Here is a 17738-nt window from a genome sequence, read left to right on the forward strand (position 1 = left end):
TGACCTATTATGAGGGCAGATGAACCTTAAATTATTTCTTCATGTTTTAAGATGAAACAGCAGTCAGTCATATTCCAAATATTTTGGCTTCACTTTTTCAGTAATCGTTCAGAAGTTTTATCTCATTAGCATTTGGTGATGAGGATTCAGGGCATCACAACTGGAAAGGCCAGAGCCTTTCAACCAAAGGTCCATTTGTGATCTCCAGTGGGTCTCACGGTGTGCCTGGCTGTCGTCTTGCACTCGCAGTGAGAGTCATCTTGATTCTGGGACATATGGTGGTTATCATTTGTATGACACAGCTTGCTGCAATGCATGTTATATGTTTGGATGCAGTGCAGAGCAGACTCTTCAGTGTTCACCCCATACACAGAATAAATGCCACTTTCTCAGTCAAATTTGTGGCTCTTTTCTTTTGGCGAGTCCCAGGCAACAAAGTCCCAGGCAACACCTGCCAAAGAATGCTGTTTCAGATTTGCCTGCCCTCCACGTGCTTAGTTGCAGATACTGCTCTGCTGGAGAATTTCAGGCTGCTAGATAGAAGGCTTAAGATACCCTCTCTGCTGTTAAGTGCAACGTTTACATCAAAAGTTCATGTCTAGGAGTTGTTTGTTGGTTTCTCTTGGCATTTTTCCTTTTTATTGTGAGATCATGTTCTATAATAACAAATGGTGGTATTGACATCAAATTCTGTTTTACGAAACAGGATTTTGTGGGGCCACACAGCAACTTTAGTCCTGAAATTAGTGTACAGACAGTTGTATTCTTGTCTTTGTCATTTGCTACTGGCAGTAGCCATTTCAAAGGGGTTTCTCTGCATTGTTGCAAGGGTGTTTTGGTGGCTTATGTTTAACTTGCTCTCCACCGGGACTCCCAGGTTGTCTTTAGGAGAGCTACGTGCCAGACCAGTCAGTTCCCAGCCTCTTATTGCCATAATTACATCCCAGGTGCAGGACTTGATGTTTATCTTTCTTAAACCTCCTACAGTTGTTGGCTTTGTCTTTCATCCTGTTGAGGTCTCTCTGTTTGGTGGCACTTCCTTCTGGGGTATCTGTCTTTCCTCCAGTTTTATGTCATCCATGAACTCGCTTAAGGTGCATTCAATTTCATCATCCAGATTATCTATAAAGTTAATGACCAACATAAGACCAAGTATTGAACCCCAGGAAACTCCACTTGTGCCTGGCTGCCAATTTGACTTTGAGCCATTAACCACTACTCTGAGCTGTAGACAACAAGATTCAGAAGTTCTTGTCTTCTTACACCGAGTGGTCCAAAGGAGATGTAGTCCAACACGATACGTTTCTCAGGATACCAGACTGAGAACTTCTGACCAAGGGCAAGTCCCCTTCTGTGAGTTTATAACATTCAGCTGAGGTTTAAGTGGTATCTGGAACATCTTTCAAAATGATAGTAGATATGCAAGGCCACGATGTAGCTCTCTCCTCATGCTTCTACTGTACAGTGTAAAAAGGAAAACAGGAAAATTACTTGCCCATAGCAGCTTTTTTGAGGTGCTTTTTTGATTCCAGTCTGTAAGTTCATAGCTCATCCTTCTATACTTCTTTATAAATAAGTTTATTTGTTTGTTTGTTTAAAAAAAAGTAGAGGTTTTGTACTTAAGACTTGTGACAGATGAGCAGACCCTGCTCCTTCTGTTAAAGGTGTGAAAGGTGTGTATGCAGCACTGAATCTGAGACAAGCGTTTGATGTTGGTAAATTACAATTCAAAGCAGTAATGGTTGTTTGCAGGTACACGAGGTATAACCATATAACAATGCTTGTACAGGATGTGCTATCTATAAACTTATTTAGCAATTGTCAGTTGTTTTTTAAACAATAAATACAGCAAATATTATTTACCTTTCTTCATAGCAGCCTTCTTCAGAGGCAATGTGCAATTTCAGTTCTTGTTAACTGCAGCAGCTCTGCAAATGTGATGACCTGGATCTGGTGCATGGTATGAGAACATTAAGGAGTCACAAGCAATCATAAGGCAACAAGCAGTTGTAAATGGGACTTGAAGTGTTTCTGTTTTAAAGACTTCCATCTATATCAAATAAAAATGTAGCTATTTATGTTTTATAGATGTAATATTTTATAATTTCCTGAATTTTATTCAGTATTTTCTTGTGCTGATATGTGGGCAGTGATTGCGTGTTGCTGCTTTTGTTCAGATATTTTATATATTTAGTGTTTAAGGAGAAACATTAAATTTTGCACACTGAGACAAATTTTATTTTAACATTCATTTCTCCACTCAAACTAGTTCAGTCAGACCATATTCAAAATCAAACAAGTACAGCACATCCCAACAATGTAGATTCCTGGCACACTTACCAAGGGTCAGCATGTGCTGAAGATAGTCATTTTACTGCTATAATTAAAAGAACAGCATTATTTATTTATTCAGCTATCGTAATTGGCATGGTTTAAACAACTAATCCCCACCACTCTGCAGGTTAGTGCCCTTCTTTCCCAAGAGCATTTAGTTCCTAGCAGCTGTTGATTCTCCTCTGCTTTCCTGCCACTTGGAGGACATCAGCATTTAAAAGCTAAAGTGATGGTGTACCCCAGGTGCTTCAGCTGAAATATTCAAAGTAAGTGAGGGGAGACGTGGAGTAATTCAATTGTCCTTGAGATACACATCCGATTTTGTAGACAAAGACTGTAAGGCTGCTTTAACTTGAAACCTTCTGTGGTGGAAAGTTAATCAAGTTGAGAAAGAGAGTTCTTGATTAGTGGCACAACGTGTCTTTTATTGTTTATTTATAAATAAATAAAAGCAATCAGATTAAATTCAGATTCTGTTTTATTTCTGTGTGGTATTTGGGCAACCTTGTCGGGGGTTATAAATCGAAAACTTTTTTTTTTTTTGAGGTAAATTTAGTCTTTTAGGAGAACATAGTAATGTTTTCAGGAGGTAGATCTGTAACATTCACCAGTCCTACTTTTGAGAAGCTACATCTATGCATCTTTTTGTCCTTAAGCTTTGAAGTCAGGAGGAAACTTTCCCTTTTTCTGTTTAGAATTTGTGAAGTTTCTAAACTTGAATAAGTTCCTGTGGAATAATGAAAGGTACAGATTTTAAAAATAGAAAAAAAAACCCTCATGAAGTTGAACTAATTAGAGAGGAAGTGAGTATTAAATACGTAGGTGAGCATATTTGGCTCAGCAAATCTTCAGGTCCTCTGTAAACAGAGCAGGAGCCATATGCTGAGCTGTCAGTTGTCCTAAGGCTGGAGAGGAGGCTGAAGAAACCCACGGAGTAAGCAAGTAAAAGCATAAACTAGCCAGAAGTCAGACCTGATCTGCAAGCGACCCGTTTATTTCGATTGTGGCCTCCCAGCTCTCCTGAGGCCAAACGGGAGCTCCAGAGCAGTGCAAGCTGACGTGGTAGCAGAGCGGTGTCTGGGGAAGGCGCTCCTTGTGTGTGGCTTGGCCCGAGTGGTGCTGAAGAGGCTGAATGGAAACCTGGCTTTCTCGAGTGGTGAATATCATGAGCAAACATCTATGCTGTAGATTCTTCTTTAAATTCCAGCAGATTTGTCAAAATACATTATAGTTGGGTATTAGTTGATGTAAAAAGTAGTTTAAGCTTTAAGGTCTTTCTTTGCATGCTCTGCATGTACTATGGAGTTACATTTACAAAACATACTCTAGCACTAAATAATCGTTGGACTTTTTATTTGGAAAATACTCGTGTCTGTTACCAGATTTTATTGGTAGGATCTATTTAATTTTGAATTTTAATTGGTAAAACCTGCCATGCTTGTTTTTCTTATTTGAACAGAAACTCTGTTCTTCTTAAGAAAAAAAGATATTTTAAATGGATTTTCTTGTGTAAACCACTATGAAGTGATTAAAAGTAATAAGCTCTTCAAAAGGCAGTGTCTTACAGTATTTGAATAGCTTATATACTAATTGGTTTTTCAACCGTGTGTCTGGCTCACCTGTGACTTTTTGTTCATCAGCATGTTTTGCTACAAGGTAGTGTACCTTGTAATTTGCTCGCTGTCTGTTTTCAGACTGTTCCCTTATTATGTATTTTGCTATTTCTTTGTGATGTTTCCAGTACTTTGAGGTGCTTTTTTAAGTTCTAACATAAAATTAAAAAAAAAAAAAACAACTTTATTTGATACCTGGTGGAAGAAAGGTTTGCTTTTATCTGCTTCTGGTCTAAAAAACAGAAGTAATTCCTATAAATTTTGAGATATTTGCTACTATAATGATTATAGTAATTTCATCACATTGGTACCTTTACCTTTGGATGTTTTGATTTCTAGGTTTCCGTCTGTGAAACGGTAACTGGCTGATATGAATCCTAAAAGGAATAAGAGTAATAGATAGATTGCTTTAAAAAATAGAAAAGAAAAAAACTTCAGAGAAATAAAACAATGTGAACAAAAAATAATCGGAATGTAGCTTGAGATATGCAGCATTAACTTCAAACATTTTGTTAGTGATTAGTTTGAAGCTTTATGTAGAGCAGCTGGTGAGCCTTTATAGAGGATATCATTAGTAATAAAGTGGAAAACTTTCACCTTTAACAAGATTTTGTCTTCTGTACAGCTTGCCCAATTTAGGCAGCGGAAAGCACAAACTGATGGTCAGAATGCGTCAAAGAAGCAGAAAAAGAAAAGGAAAACAGCAAGCATCAAAGATGAAGAATCAATACAAGATGGGATTGATATTGATCGATCTCGAGGTGATGAAACATTCACGTGCAGCAGCCGAAGGGGAGCAGCTGCAACTGCTGAGTTTGCTGTTATGAGGACTTTGCATAGTGGAGAAATTATCACACACAGCCAGACTTACACCACTGAGGTAAGTTTGTCTCAGGTTGTAAACTGTAAATTAAAATTTGGGCTTAAAATAATTTATTAAATTTGAGAATGGAAATAAAGGAGTTATATGAGGCTGTAGATATTATTTCCTTCCCTCTGCTTTCTGTCCTTAATGTCCAGAGAAGGTATTTTCTGATTGCCTGCTGTCATCATGTTTTGTGTGGTACTCAATGTCCTGTAGATTACAGAAAGTTTGTTGGTACTGCTGAGCTCCCTAAATGGGCAAAAAATGGTTTTATATTATTGCTTCATTTTATGCATTTTGTTTTATTAAAAGTTTTCAAATTGCTGTGGATTTTTGATCGCTGCAGCCATGGCTACAACAAAATGCAAAGCTAAGCATCTTTCTTGTATTCATAATGTAATTTGAGGCTTTCTGGTTAATGAGGAGGACAAACGAATTTAGAAAACACTACTTAGAGCTGGATGGCTTAAGAGACTAATAAACAGATACTCTACTTTTACTGCTTGATGAAATATAATCCTGCTTGCTAGTGGTTGAAAGTACATGCTCTGGTAAGGTAGTAAGATGCCGTGTGTGATACACACTGACAGACCAGGTCAGCTCTGAGGGGACGTGAATTCACATAACATAATATATTGTTCCCAATATGTATCTAGGTCCAAGAGATGCTGATGCTATTTACAAAATAGGTTATTGCATTCTTGAAAGCAGTGACTCTGAAAGGACGCGAGTGTCACTTTGAAATCAGCTCAGTTCAGATCCCCAGTTTTCTACATGTGAGTGCAGTCTTTTCTGAGATAGGCAGTACAGATGATAGCTCTGCGTTTTGATTCATCAACCCTTTGCTAGGTTGGACCATTTCTAACTATTTTGGCTCCATTATCTCCTTTCCAGTAGCCAAGAAGTAATAGACCCTTTAAAAAAATTTCTTACATTCATCAATTAAAAACAAAAAAGGAAAAGGAAAAGAAAAGGTTACCATAGGGGAGGAAGCGGTAGACTAAACCACATGTGAATAAAAACTTGTGAAGTAATTGATGAATTTATTTTATGATTTTAAGCCTACAGGATAGCAGATATATTGAACTTCATAGATATCTGCCTTTTAAAATGAAGGCTTTCATTCTTAGAAAGTTCATGTCAGGGCTTCAGAACTATCTGTAGTAATGTAGTGAAACCGTCTGTTCCATTCATGGCTTCTTCTTGAGGAGGTAATAAAATTTTAAAAGAGCATTTATTACCAGAATGACTGTTTGCATTGGTAAAGGGGAGACTTCTTTGTCTTTTAAGAAAAAGAGAAAGGTGTATGTACTTCGTGAGGATGGAAGAAATGAAATGGGGCAGCTTATCTACAGCTAAGGAGAGAGGACTGTGAGGGCAGAGAGCTATCGAGAGGGAAACGCTTCAACCATTGTTTTGCCAGTACTATAGTCTACGTACATATGAGAACTTTCTGAAGAAAACTTCTTAACCAAATATACTTTGAAGTACCTCACGATTACCAGTAGTGTCTGGGAACATGCATACACACCCTCAGTCATCATACATATTTCTACTGCAGCTGGAGAAATGGGGTAAAGTACAAAATCATAGAATAGTTCAGGCTCCAAGGGACCTACGTGGTCATATAGTCCAATCCTATGCTCAAAGCAGGTCTAGTTAGATCAGGTTGCTCCTAGTAGCCTATGTTGGCTTCTGAATATTAACAGTACGAGATGGTTATGGTTTTACATTTGAAGAAATGATGCTGCAGTTGCAAAAGATTACATGCACAGACACGTTCTTAAGATCGGACATTATTTTTCTGATGTCTGGCTTATTTTGGCTTGAATGAAAAAAGCCCAAATCAACTTCTATTATGTTAAAATAGCTAAATATGAAGATGCTTAGCTTGGTTTGGTTTGTTTTATAAATGTACCTTTAAAAGAATAAGCATGGTGATTACTTTTCACTTGTAACTTGTCTGTGCTGAATTGCTCATGACTTACTGATTTCTGAAACAGTATTCACTTCCAGTAAAATAAGTTGCTCCCAAGTGGGAGAACATTTTTCTTTGCTACATGTTGTTATGGCCTGCTTATTCATTTAAATAAGTAATTGTTATTTTGGAATTGAAAGATAATTGCTAAAGTCTCTATCTGTGCAGTATTAATAGAAGAGGAAAAAATCTGAAATAGTCTTAGTGAATCTGATAATTTACTGTTTTTAGTCTTATAAGTGCAATGCTTTGGACAGTGAGCTTGTATTACAGTAATTGGATTAGAGCTTGCTTAGTTGAAATGGCAGCCAATGTAACAGGCAGTTTCAGGCTAATCCCTGCAGTGGAGAATTAAAGACAGCTTCTTTGAGCTGTTTGCTTTTTCACCCAATGTTAAATCTTTATAGGCTGCTGTGTCAGGAGAGTAAGGCAAGATTACTGGAGGCATTATGTAGGATTACTTTCTAGGTAAATTTCAATTCAATTTACTTACTTCACCTTTTACTAGAATTCATATTTGGAATTGTTCTTTTTTTGCCACAAAATAGACTCCAAACATCTGACCACACTGCGTATCTGTCTAGAAGTCAAGGCTGGGCTCTGTTCTGGTAGTTACGTGGGAAGAAGTTTATCTTCCTGCAACTTTTCTCCTATGAATTTGTAGTCCCCAGTGGAATTAGTATGCCCAAATGTAAATCACCAAGAGCTCTCTTACTTGCTATCAATAACGGAAAGTGAAATAGAGGTACTCCTTATTGGAGGTTATTCCTCATCCAAAGTTAGATGACTTCTTTTCACAGAGGGCAAAAGTCTGTTTAGAGAATAAAAGTTATTTTTTGCAGTCATCCCTTTTCATCAACTAAGTTCTTTCCTTTTCCTTTTTTTCTCACTTAAGCGTCAGTTCCTCCATCTGCCTGCAATCACAAAAACTACAGGAACTAATTAAAGAACTCTGGGGAAAAACTCTTTTTGTTGTATCCTTCTTGTCCATTCCATTTTACCATCTGTCTTAATTTACCTGTAATTTCTGTAAGGTTTTCCATCCTATGTCTGAGGAATAGTTTATTTACTAGATTTGTTGGAGAAATCCCAGTTGGTACTTCTCAGTTAAGTCTCTGGGTCTGAACTTGCAGCACGTTAAATGCTTTTATATTGAGTTTCTAATTGCCTTTTTTTTTTTTTGTCTTTATTCTGTTGCAAGAATCTTTTGGTCTTGAGATTTATAGTGTCCTTTTATATATAGAAATAAAGATAATAAAATAAGAAAATAAAGAGACAATTCAGGAAATAAACGGGATCAGTGAAACTCTTGGTTTTAGGATTACTCATTTTTGCAAATAAAATGGAAAAAAAAGAAAAGCCAGTTCTAGGGTAAATAATTGATTATATCAACTTCTTTAAATGATGTAGCAGACCAGACTGATTTGCAAGAACGTACCAGTGCCAGGAGAGCAAAAGAAATTAACCTGTGGCACAGTAAAATTGTCCTTGAGTCACCTGAGTAGTAAAAGCTATTAAACAAAGCTTCTTAAAAAAGAAAAGTTCAAAGTTCTGTGATGAAGAATACCTGCTAATTGATTACAGTTGGATTACTAACTCGTCTTTTGTTTTTCACAGGACAAATCTGTTGGGTAGTAGTTCTACAATAGCATAACTGTTTATTCAAGTAGATGGTAAAGGCTAGAGCTCCAGGTTCATTGTTTCGTTTCCATAACTTACTCCAATTGTTAGTTAGTCCCTCAGCTTTGACGGGCAAGGAGATGGTCTTCTGAGAGAGAAATAAATGAAACAGAACTGTTGTGAATTATTACTTGAATACCTAGAAACTATTTAAGTACTTAGGAATTATTCATGTTCTTGTTTCAGTGCTTTGAAATCTTAGAACAGGGCATCCAAGTGCCAGGTCCTGCACCTGGGACAGGGCAATCCCAGGCACAAATACAGGATCTAAAGAAGTGCGGCCAGCAGGTTGAGAGAGGTGATTCTACCCCTCTGCTCTGCTCTTGTGAGACCCCACCTGGAGCACTGCGTTCAGCTCTGGGGCCCCCAGCACAAGGACATGGAGCTGTTGGAGTGAGTGATAGGACAAGGGATTTTAAAGTAAAAGAGGGGAGCTTTAGATTAGATATTTGAAAGAAATTATTTACTAGGGGAGGGGTAAACCTGGCATTGGCACAAGTTGCCCAGAGAAGCTGTGGATGCCCCATCCCTGGAGGTGTTCAAGGCCAGGCTGGATGGGGCTTTGAGCAACCTGGTCTGGTGGGAGGTGTCCCTGCCCATGGCAGGGGGTTGGAACTGGGTGATCTTTAACATCCCTTCCAACCCAAACCATTGTATGATTCTATGAGAAACAGGGTAGTCATATTTAATAATGCATTTTTTTTAGCAATAGCTGAATGTTCAATATACATTCTCATTTGAGGAAAAAAAAATGTTAGACTATGTAGAGTTAACTCAATGGAAAGTTAAAGTATGCAGTTGAATCAGTTTTGGGAGAGCAATAGTAGTTAGGCTTGATCCTCAGTTATCACTACTGGAAACTGTTAGCTCAACCATATACTTTTGTATATAACAACAACCTTACACAGGGAGAACAAAGGAGAGATTAATAGTTCCACCGACAAATTTTTGTCTTCATACAGAAGTTGTTGCTTTTCTTCCTACACGACTAAGGCCATATTTAATTAATAATGCTCCTATAAATTTATCGTACTCTGTAAAAACTGGAAGCTACATTATTATAGACTGCCAGAAGCTTATAAATCAGAAAATGCAGCAAAATTTTGATTGCTACTTTACTGTTAATTATAATTTTCTTGCAAACTGACAAAGCTAAAATAAACTTGTTTTCTCTTCTGCGCGCTAATTAATCCATGTTCAAAAATGAATCTAGAATTTTGTAGTTATGTTTGTATAACAGTTTACAATGAAGTCATTTTATAAAGTCAATAATTTAGGTAGAATTTTGTTCCATGGATAGTCTTGGTTCTCTCCCCTTAGTACTCATCCATTGCAATTGCAATATGTTAGTACTGGATAGCCGTTCTTTTTTTAAAGAAAAAAAACTTTTACTATCATCCATGAAAGTTTTCAAAGGAACATAACCACTTCTCTTTCTTGTGACCAATTTAGTATTTGAGTTCTTTTCTGAGTCCTGTGATAATGTTGGACAGCCAGTACGAAAGAACATATCTTCTGAACAATGCTTAACAAACAGCATATAGAAACAAGAAAATGGACATCCTGTTTTTTGTAGGCAGATTACCTCCTTTTTTGTATTATCTTGCAGTAAGTTCCTCTGAATAACGTTCATAGATGAAAGTATTTCTGATTTTCTGAAAAGTACTTAGGTCTTGTGTGTTATCATTAAGGTACTAGCTGCATAGATGATAGAGATAGTTGGCTATAAAGGGCCTTTGTAATGTCTCTTCAGTGTATTTTAACCATCAACCATGTTATCAGTGAAGAAACTAATAAATAAAAATAAAAAACATCTTGCCAGAAGAGTTTAGCTGTTTGTACCAAGAAAATGCTGTGTGGCATAAGTGGTAGAATAAGTGCAAATTAACAACCTGAAGTCGTAGTGAAACAGACCCCTATTTCAAATCTCATAAATTAATGGGAGAACTGATGAATAGCTTCATTGGCATTGTCCTATCAAATGATGTGTTGCTAACAATATGTGTATACATGAAATTTTTTGAATTATTTCCTTTTAAACTGGACCCGTGTGGTTCAGACTGATGAGCTATGTAAAATCTAATTACTTCTGTTGACCAAAGAATAATTGAAGCATAGAGGGTGGATGGCTTAATAATGGAAGGAGCTGGATTTTAAATTACGGTTGATCAGGTCTTGGGAGAGAGCATAGTTGCTTGGAGGGCAAGATGTGTGCCTCTAAAATGTTGACTACTCGTAATTGATTGTGACAGCAAAAGAATAACACAAAAGTCTTACAGTGGCAGAGGCTGATGTGTGAGCTCATAGGATTTAAGTGTTTTTAATGGATTTTTAGCCGAGTGTGGATTAACCCCTTAGTACAGAAGACATATCCATTGAACTTGAGTTCATTTGGCCATCTTTCTGTAGTGACCTTCAAATAAATTTCTTGGCAAAAATACTTGGTATTAACAGACAAAAAACAAATCTTGATTGTTTTGAAGATTGAAGCAAATAGTTTTAAAAGATTATTTATGCTATTAGATAACGCACAACTAAAGTATGATGAAGAACTATATGGTTCCCACTAAAAAGTATAGGATGATATGGCCACATGCTTGTTATCTGCATTAGGAAAATAAGTAACAATGTGGTTTTTCCTGATTTTAAGCAAAGTATTTGTTTTTATTTAAAGCTGGAATTTCAAGGAAGTGAAGGTAGCCTTTGCTGTATATATTCTAATCACATTCATGGATACCTGTTACATTTTTTAATACTGTCTACATTCTCAGAGAGAGATGGCATATGTCTTGTTTAATATTTTTAGAATTCCATCATTGTAAATATTTTAATATTTTGTTTTAGCCGGAAAGTGAAATTTCCACTACTGTAGAAGATTACAGTTCTGAGGTAAGACTGAAGAAACACTTCCTTTCTAACTTTTCTTTTAACTTTTTCTTTTACACGTTTATTGAAATGGTGTGCACTGTTTTCCAAAAAGAGGAAGAAGGAAATAACACGTGATGTTATAGACAAAGCTGTTGCTTGTCATTACTGGTATGATTCATGTACCATTAAAGCAAGCATTGTGTCAACTACGTAATGGGATGGCTGCTGTAATTGATAATATGATAGATTTATGAACTGTTGTAACAATGTCACCATTCTGGTCATAGTACTGATTTGTGTTACTATTGGAGTTATGGTTGTGCATAATTCCTACACATTTTCTTTTGAAAATTATTTAATGAGTTGATTATGTTTTAATGAGTTCCAAAGTAGCTGTTGCTCAGGCACTGGCTGGTCATCACTCTGCTGCTGGTAGGTGGTGAGTGATTGCCTTTGCATCACTTGGTTGGTGTGTGTTTGTTTGTTTTTCCTATACTTACTGAACTATTCTTATCTCAACCCATGATTTTTTCTTGCTTTTGCCTTTCTGATCCTAACCCCATCCTGCTGGTGGGGGAGTGAGCAAGTGACTGCGTTGGGCCTTAGCTGCTGGACAGAGTTGCCCACCACACATTGGCATCCACTACTCATATCTGTCGCTTAAGAGGGAAGTAGGCTATGTGGAAATTTGGTCTCGACAAATGAAACAGTTAACTATGTTCGTAATGAGTGAGCTACCTCATGTTTAGCTGAGGGACAAGAACATGAGTGCACAAAATAGCCATGGAGGATCTGTTGTAAAAATAGTTAGTAGTTTAAAAAAACAAGTTCTTCACATCTCAAACGGTAGCTGTTTTGGTTTGCAGCTCTCTGTGCTAAGCACTTTTGTAAAACACACCCCAGAATCTTAAGCTTGGCTAAGTAAGAGGAGATCAAGTAATCAAACATGCCTCCATTGCTGAAGTAAATTTGGTTTAGAATATTTACTGTGCCTCCTTTAATTCAGCCTTTCTAAGAGAAGGCTACCACACCTTAGAATAACTATTTGTTCCATACTAGTATTATAAACACTTATTGTGAGCTCTAAGGGAACGCACACACCAGACAATGCATCCCTGACCTGGCACACTGTATGGCCTAAAAGTAAAATCATTGCCACAATGGACAGTCTAGGCATGCCCTGAAAACTGGGAGGACCTCTGTTTCTCCTTCTCAGCTTTAAGGCTTTGTCTTCATCACTTCTTCTCCCAGTCTGTTCTTTTGACCAACTCCTGTATGTTTTCTGTTCCTGAGCTTTTTCATGAAGAGTTTCTTACTTTCCCTGTAACAGTTTCTATTAATCTTTTCCCTTCTCCTTGTCCTTCCCCATTTTCCACTTGCTTGGTTTCTTAGCTCATTCTTATAGCACCTTTCTGGTCTTCCTTTTCCTTAGTCATTCCTAAGCCCAGATTCTTTTTCCAGCCTTTTCAACTTCATCTAAGCTTTTTTTGTTGTTGTTTTTTATTCTCTCTCCCTTGAAAAACTATTCTTTACTTCCTCCTCTTATGTCTGTGTCTTCCTAATGTTCAGCTCAACTTGTCCTAGATGAAAGCAGTACTGTTTCTTTCCAGCCTCTCATCAAATCCCAGTTACAGTTTCCCCCACAGATTTTGTCTTTTTAGTTGGAGTCCTTTTACTGTCCCTCTCTTCCCCAGTTTGAATCTTTCTCTCCCATTTCTTCTTCCTGTCCTTGTTTATAAGCACCCTCACTTTCTTCTGGTGTGTTAGGAGAAGACACTTGGGAGTGCAGTGAAAACATTCCTTCACATTCATTATTGGTTACTTTCATATACAGAATATTGAACCAAATGGACCCTTGGTCTGATCAATTGTAATCATTCTTATGCTATGTTTGTTGTAATGCAAATTTAATATATATATATATATATATATCCAAGTCAGGCACCTTTAGAATTGAAGATTCCAGGCCAGCAGCTTCAAAGTGCTGTAAATGAAAGAAAGAAAGAAAAAATAGAGAGGGATAGGTGCAGATGTGCAAACTCCACGTGGGGAAAAAGTCAGATTAAAGATGTAATATTTCTCACAGATAAAATATGCATTATTTTCGCATAGTTTCCAAGGAATTAAAGAAAGAACAAAAAGAATTTTTGAGTTTTTATTATGTATGGTAAGAAGATAGGGCAGCATGTGCATACTGTTTGCCATTGAGAGTGAAATAACTCTACTATTGAACAACTGCTGTGACCTTACTGCAGTGTTTTAGAATATATGCATCACCATGGTATGTGATTACTGTAAAATGGAATATGCAATATGTGCAGAATGAACCTTTGAAAAAAGTTGACAATGGCATTGATGCTTATATATCTTTACAGGTGAGGTATTATGAATATATATATATATATAATGGAATGTGACTAAGAAAATTTGATCGCTGCTGAGGTTGTAGAAGCAGTGTTGGAAATTGATGGCGAAAGCTCAAGCAAACATATCTTTGCAGAAGGAGACAGAAAAGATATGGCATAATGCCTTATGATAATTGCAGATATGTTCTAGCATGCGGAAATGTTTTTAGTGTTTTATTATTAGTATTAGTTGACTTATCACATCTAAACACTTTAATATGACATAATTTTTACCCAGCTTCATTCTTCAAAGATTTCCATAGGTGCCTGCAGAGTATATTAGGGATCAAATTCTTAGATACTAAAGACAATAGAATTACAACCAGACTGCTTTCTGAATGTGCCTTTAAAAACAAACAAACAAACAAAAAAAGATTTCCTGCAAAATGCTTTTCCAGGCACTTTGTATTCTCATCCCTCCAAAACAACTTTTTTTCCTCTGTGAGACTTCTTTTCTAAAACAGAAGTAGGCAACACAAAACTTGTGAGTAGTGAAGTAGTACTGGGTCTGGTGAAGAGCAAATTGAAGTGGTGAGAGTTATTACCTTAATAAGCTGTTTTTAATTTAATTTAATGCAATTGGTTGGTATCTGCAATGAGGAAATAACATATTTAAGAATACCTATATTTAGGAATTACACTGAATTTTCAATGTGTTTCATATCAGCTGTTACATTACTTCTATCATGAAAAGCTTTGTTTACATTCATGACCATCCTTTAAATAAAACAATCAGAGCACTTTTCAGGTGAGATACATGAGAATAAGTTAAATTTTATATATAATAGCATAATTACGAAGTTGTGTCAAATTGTGAGCTTACTTTTGTTTCAGATACCTGACCTCCTTTTTGGAATTCTAAGAAACCACACATTTGTACAAATATAGGATTGTTCATCCATCTTTCTCCTATTTTTTTTTAGCACATCTGTATTCTCTTTAGTGGTTTTTGTCAGAAATTACATTGAAGTGGAGACTGTCACGCTTCAAAGTGAAATAGGTTTTAAATCATTTACTTTTTATAGTTGGTAAAATAAGCTATATATTTTTAATTCGTCATCCACTTTTCTTGGGGTTTTGGATAAAATTCAGTAATAAGTATTTCATTCTTTGATAGACTAATTAGACACAGGGTCATAAGGAGTTTTCTAATAAAAACTGAAGGAATCAGTAAATGTTTATATCAGTATTCTTGTCTTAGAAGATTCTTTTTGTAAAACATCTTAAACTGTAGTATTTTTAAAGGCTGACAATTGTTATTCTTCAGAAGTTATTAGACTTAGTTATACCATATGATTGTAATTATTTTCATCAGAAACTGAAAATGGTTTTCATTCACGGAGTTTAAAAAAAAAATGATTTTCCCCAATTGTCCTAATTGCTAATATTAGCTAAGTTCCATATAGTCAATTGTGACATAACTAGAAAACTGAGGAAAGGCTAAATGTTCCTAAGAGCACAGTCAAGCAGTGTTGAAAGCCAAAGTATTAATGTCTGTAAGTGAATTGGGTGTCCAAAACGCACAAGAAAAAGAAAACACTAAAACTATGAGGTAAAAACGTTAATCTATTCCAGACACTTCTGCATGTTTCTACTACCAAATCAGTGCACTTTTTTTAAAACTATAATTCTGTTTGCCAGCCTATAATAGGTTATTTTGTTTTCCTGTATTAGAGTATTTTTACATTTATCAATGACTGAACAGTAAGCATTGATTCATGTTGAGCACGAGTTTGCAATATATAAAGGGAAGTCTCTGTAGTACTGACATTAATGTTAGCAGTAACAGTATGTTATGTGTAACTGCCCAGTATTTCTGAGGTACAGTTTCAAGTATTCCTAGGTCTAAGGAGCACGGAGGGGGAGAGGGTGATGAACCTGTAGTAAAATGCAGTGTTTTCATAAATTTAATCCTGACCTCTGGTGGCAGTTATGATAAATTGCTACCTTACTTAGTCATGAAGGTTGGTTTTCTCTTGTATTTTTGGGGAAGAAGCTTGCCTTCACTTGTCTAAGCATATGTATTACTGATGCGGTATAAATTATACCTTTGTTTTTAGCCAATACATTACAAATTGCATTTTATATATTATTATAATAGTAAATATTATGTGAATTATTTTGATAATACAAGCAAGGAAGAAAACTCAAGAGAGTTAGAGCATACTTTGATGAACTTCCGTAACCCTGGTTTCATGTCTTATATTCACCCAAACAGTTGCTCCTGAGTAGCTAATGTGCTGTAAAATTGCATTTTTTCTTGCTTTGTGGTTAATTGTTTATGCAGTTATATTCAGAGTGTTTGTTACTCCTTGCTCCCATTATCTTCCATTGTCTTATCTTATGTAGTTTGATTGCTTCTTTAAAGGTTTAATTGTATGCTGGGGTATATAACTAAGCACATCATAAAACATTAAGGCATAAGGCAATTTCAGTGTTAAAGGTGAATTGCAAAGCTTTAAAAGAAGAAATAATAATAGTCTACATCAATAGCATGGGCCTGCAGAAGAGCTCTGTACAAGTAAACCACTGGGCCCAGGAGACGACACACACGAGTCCGATAGGCCTCATGTAGGTGTCTTTAACACTGAAGTTGGTATCTGGACTACAGTCTGCAGATGAGTGAAAAAATAATTTTGGAATGACATTCTTGAAACTAATATCCAGCCACAGCAATCAGTCTGGTCTGATGCAGCAGGATTTCTGTCCTGCCTCATGTTGCCAGGTTGTTCACATGGCTGCTGCCGGGAGAACGTTCTGGCATGGTGATTTTCTGATAGATTACGGTGCAGATTGTTGTCGTGTTTCAACTTGCACTTTGCAAGAAGGCATAAGACATTTGAAAAGAGGAGGTACGGGATGAGAAACAGAATGGACGGAGGTGTTAGTATGTGGTATCTAAGAGCTAGGCTTCTGTTTAATGAAGGGGGATTTCCGAAGTTCCAGACAGTTGTTTGGAATGTGTGTGCCAAAATCCCTTTTATAAGATCTGTTTGTAGAAATCTCAGCTGCTAAAGCATCTGGAACATCTAAAGAGATGAGGCTTTTATGTCTGTCCTAGCAGCTCTTGTTATAAAGCATCAAAGAGTCACTGATTGTTCCACACTGAAAGGATCCATAGGAAGAGAAGGGTGCCCTGTGTGGCAGTTTGCAAGAATCATACACTACATCCTTAGCAATTAAGCCTAAATAAAATAACAGTTAAACAGAAGGAAAATCATTATTTCATAATAGCTTCTATTAAACTAGTAGGGTTATTAATCTGGGACATGAGCCAGAGTCCAAATAAAGACACTGGTGCTAGGCACTGTGTAGACACTTGTATGGCTGAATGCAGAGCAAACATCTGGCAATACACAAATGATGTGCAGTGCCTCTGTGAGCTTACTGGACTGATGTTTGCTGCAATTTTATTTATTCTTTCTGAACTAAGGTAGTAATCCTTCTGTGGTGTCTTCCTTTTCACTGAGGAAGTCAGGAATTGAAGTGGCAGTATGTCAGCTCTGCAAATTCATGTCTGATGCAAGGTTATTCAGAACTTGATAACTATATTGATCCCATTTATAACAGTATGCTTCCATGTCGAGTAACTTACTGATTTGCTCAGACATGATAGTTTTTGGTAAAGAAGGCCTGATCTTAACTATAGCAGATCTCAGAACTATATAGCTGCTTTTTTGATGTAAACACAGTATTTGGATCTGATATGATACCTTTCCATCTCTAGTACTATTATTTTTGTTTCAGGCTCTGACGTGATAAAGAGCTCTGAGAGGAAATACAGCTCGTCTTGCTTTCTCATTATAAAACATTTGTCTGCTGGTTTAAAAGCCTGCATGTCTGTCTTGTGATTTCTCACAAATACATAGTGTGTTCTTTTTATCTCAATTTTTTTTATTATTATTATTATTTTATTTTATTTTTAACCTATAACTTTGGCTTGTGCTTACCTTTTGGAAATTCATTATTATTGGTTTGTGTGGTCTGTAGAACCA

The 17738-nt window shown here is 36.4% G+C and overlaps 1 protein-coding gene across 12 annotated transcripts in view; it reads left to right on the forward strand.

Moving 5' to 3' along the window:
- The window catches only part of AKAP9 (A-kinase anchoring protein 9), a 110246-nt gene that overhangs the window by 18503 nt on the left and 74005 nt on the right, over nt 1–17738 (forward strand). For all 12 annotated transcript variants that reach the window (XM_080582531.1, XM_080582534.1, XM_080582536.1 and 9 more), the window contains 2 exons: nt 4573–4827; nt 11315–11359. In XM_080582531.1, the coding sequence (XP_080438657.1) occupies nt 4573–4827; nt 11315–11359 (300 nt within the window). The remainder of the gene's footprint in view (nt 1–4572; nt 4828–11314; nt 11360–17738) is intronic.

This window comes from Anser brachyrhynchus, assembly GCF_964034855.1.
Source record: "Anser brachyrhynchus genome assembly, chromosome: 2".
In the NCBI taxonomy this organism is placed as follows: domain Eukaryota; kingdom Metazoa; phylum Chordata; class Aves; order Anseriformes; family Anatidae; genus Anser; species Anser brachyrhynchus.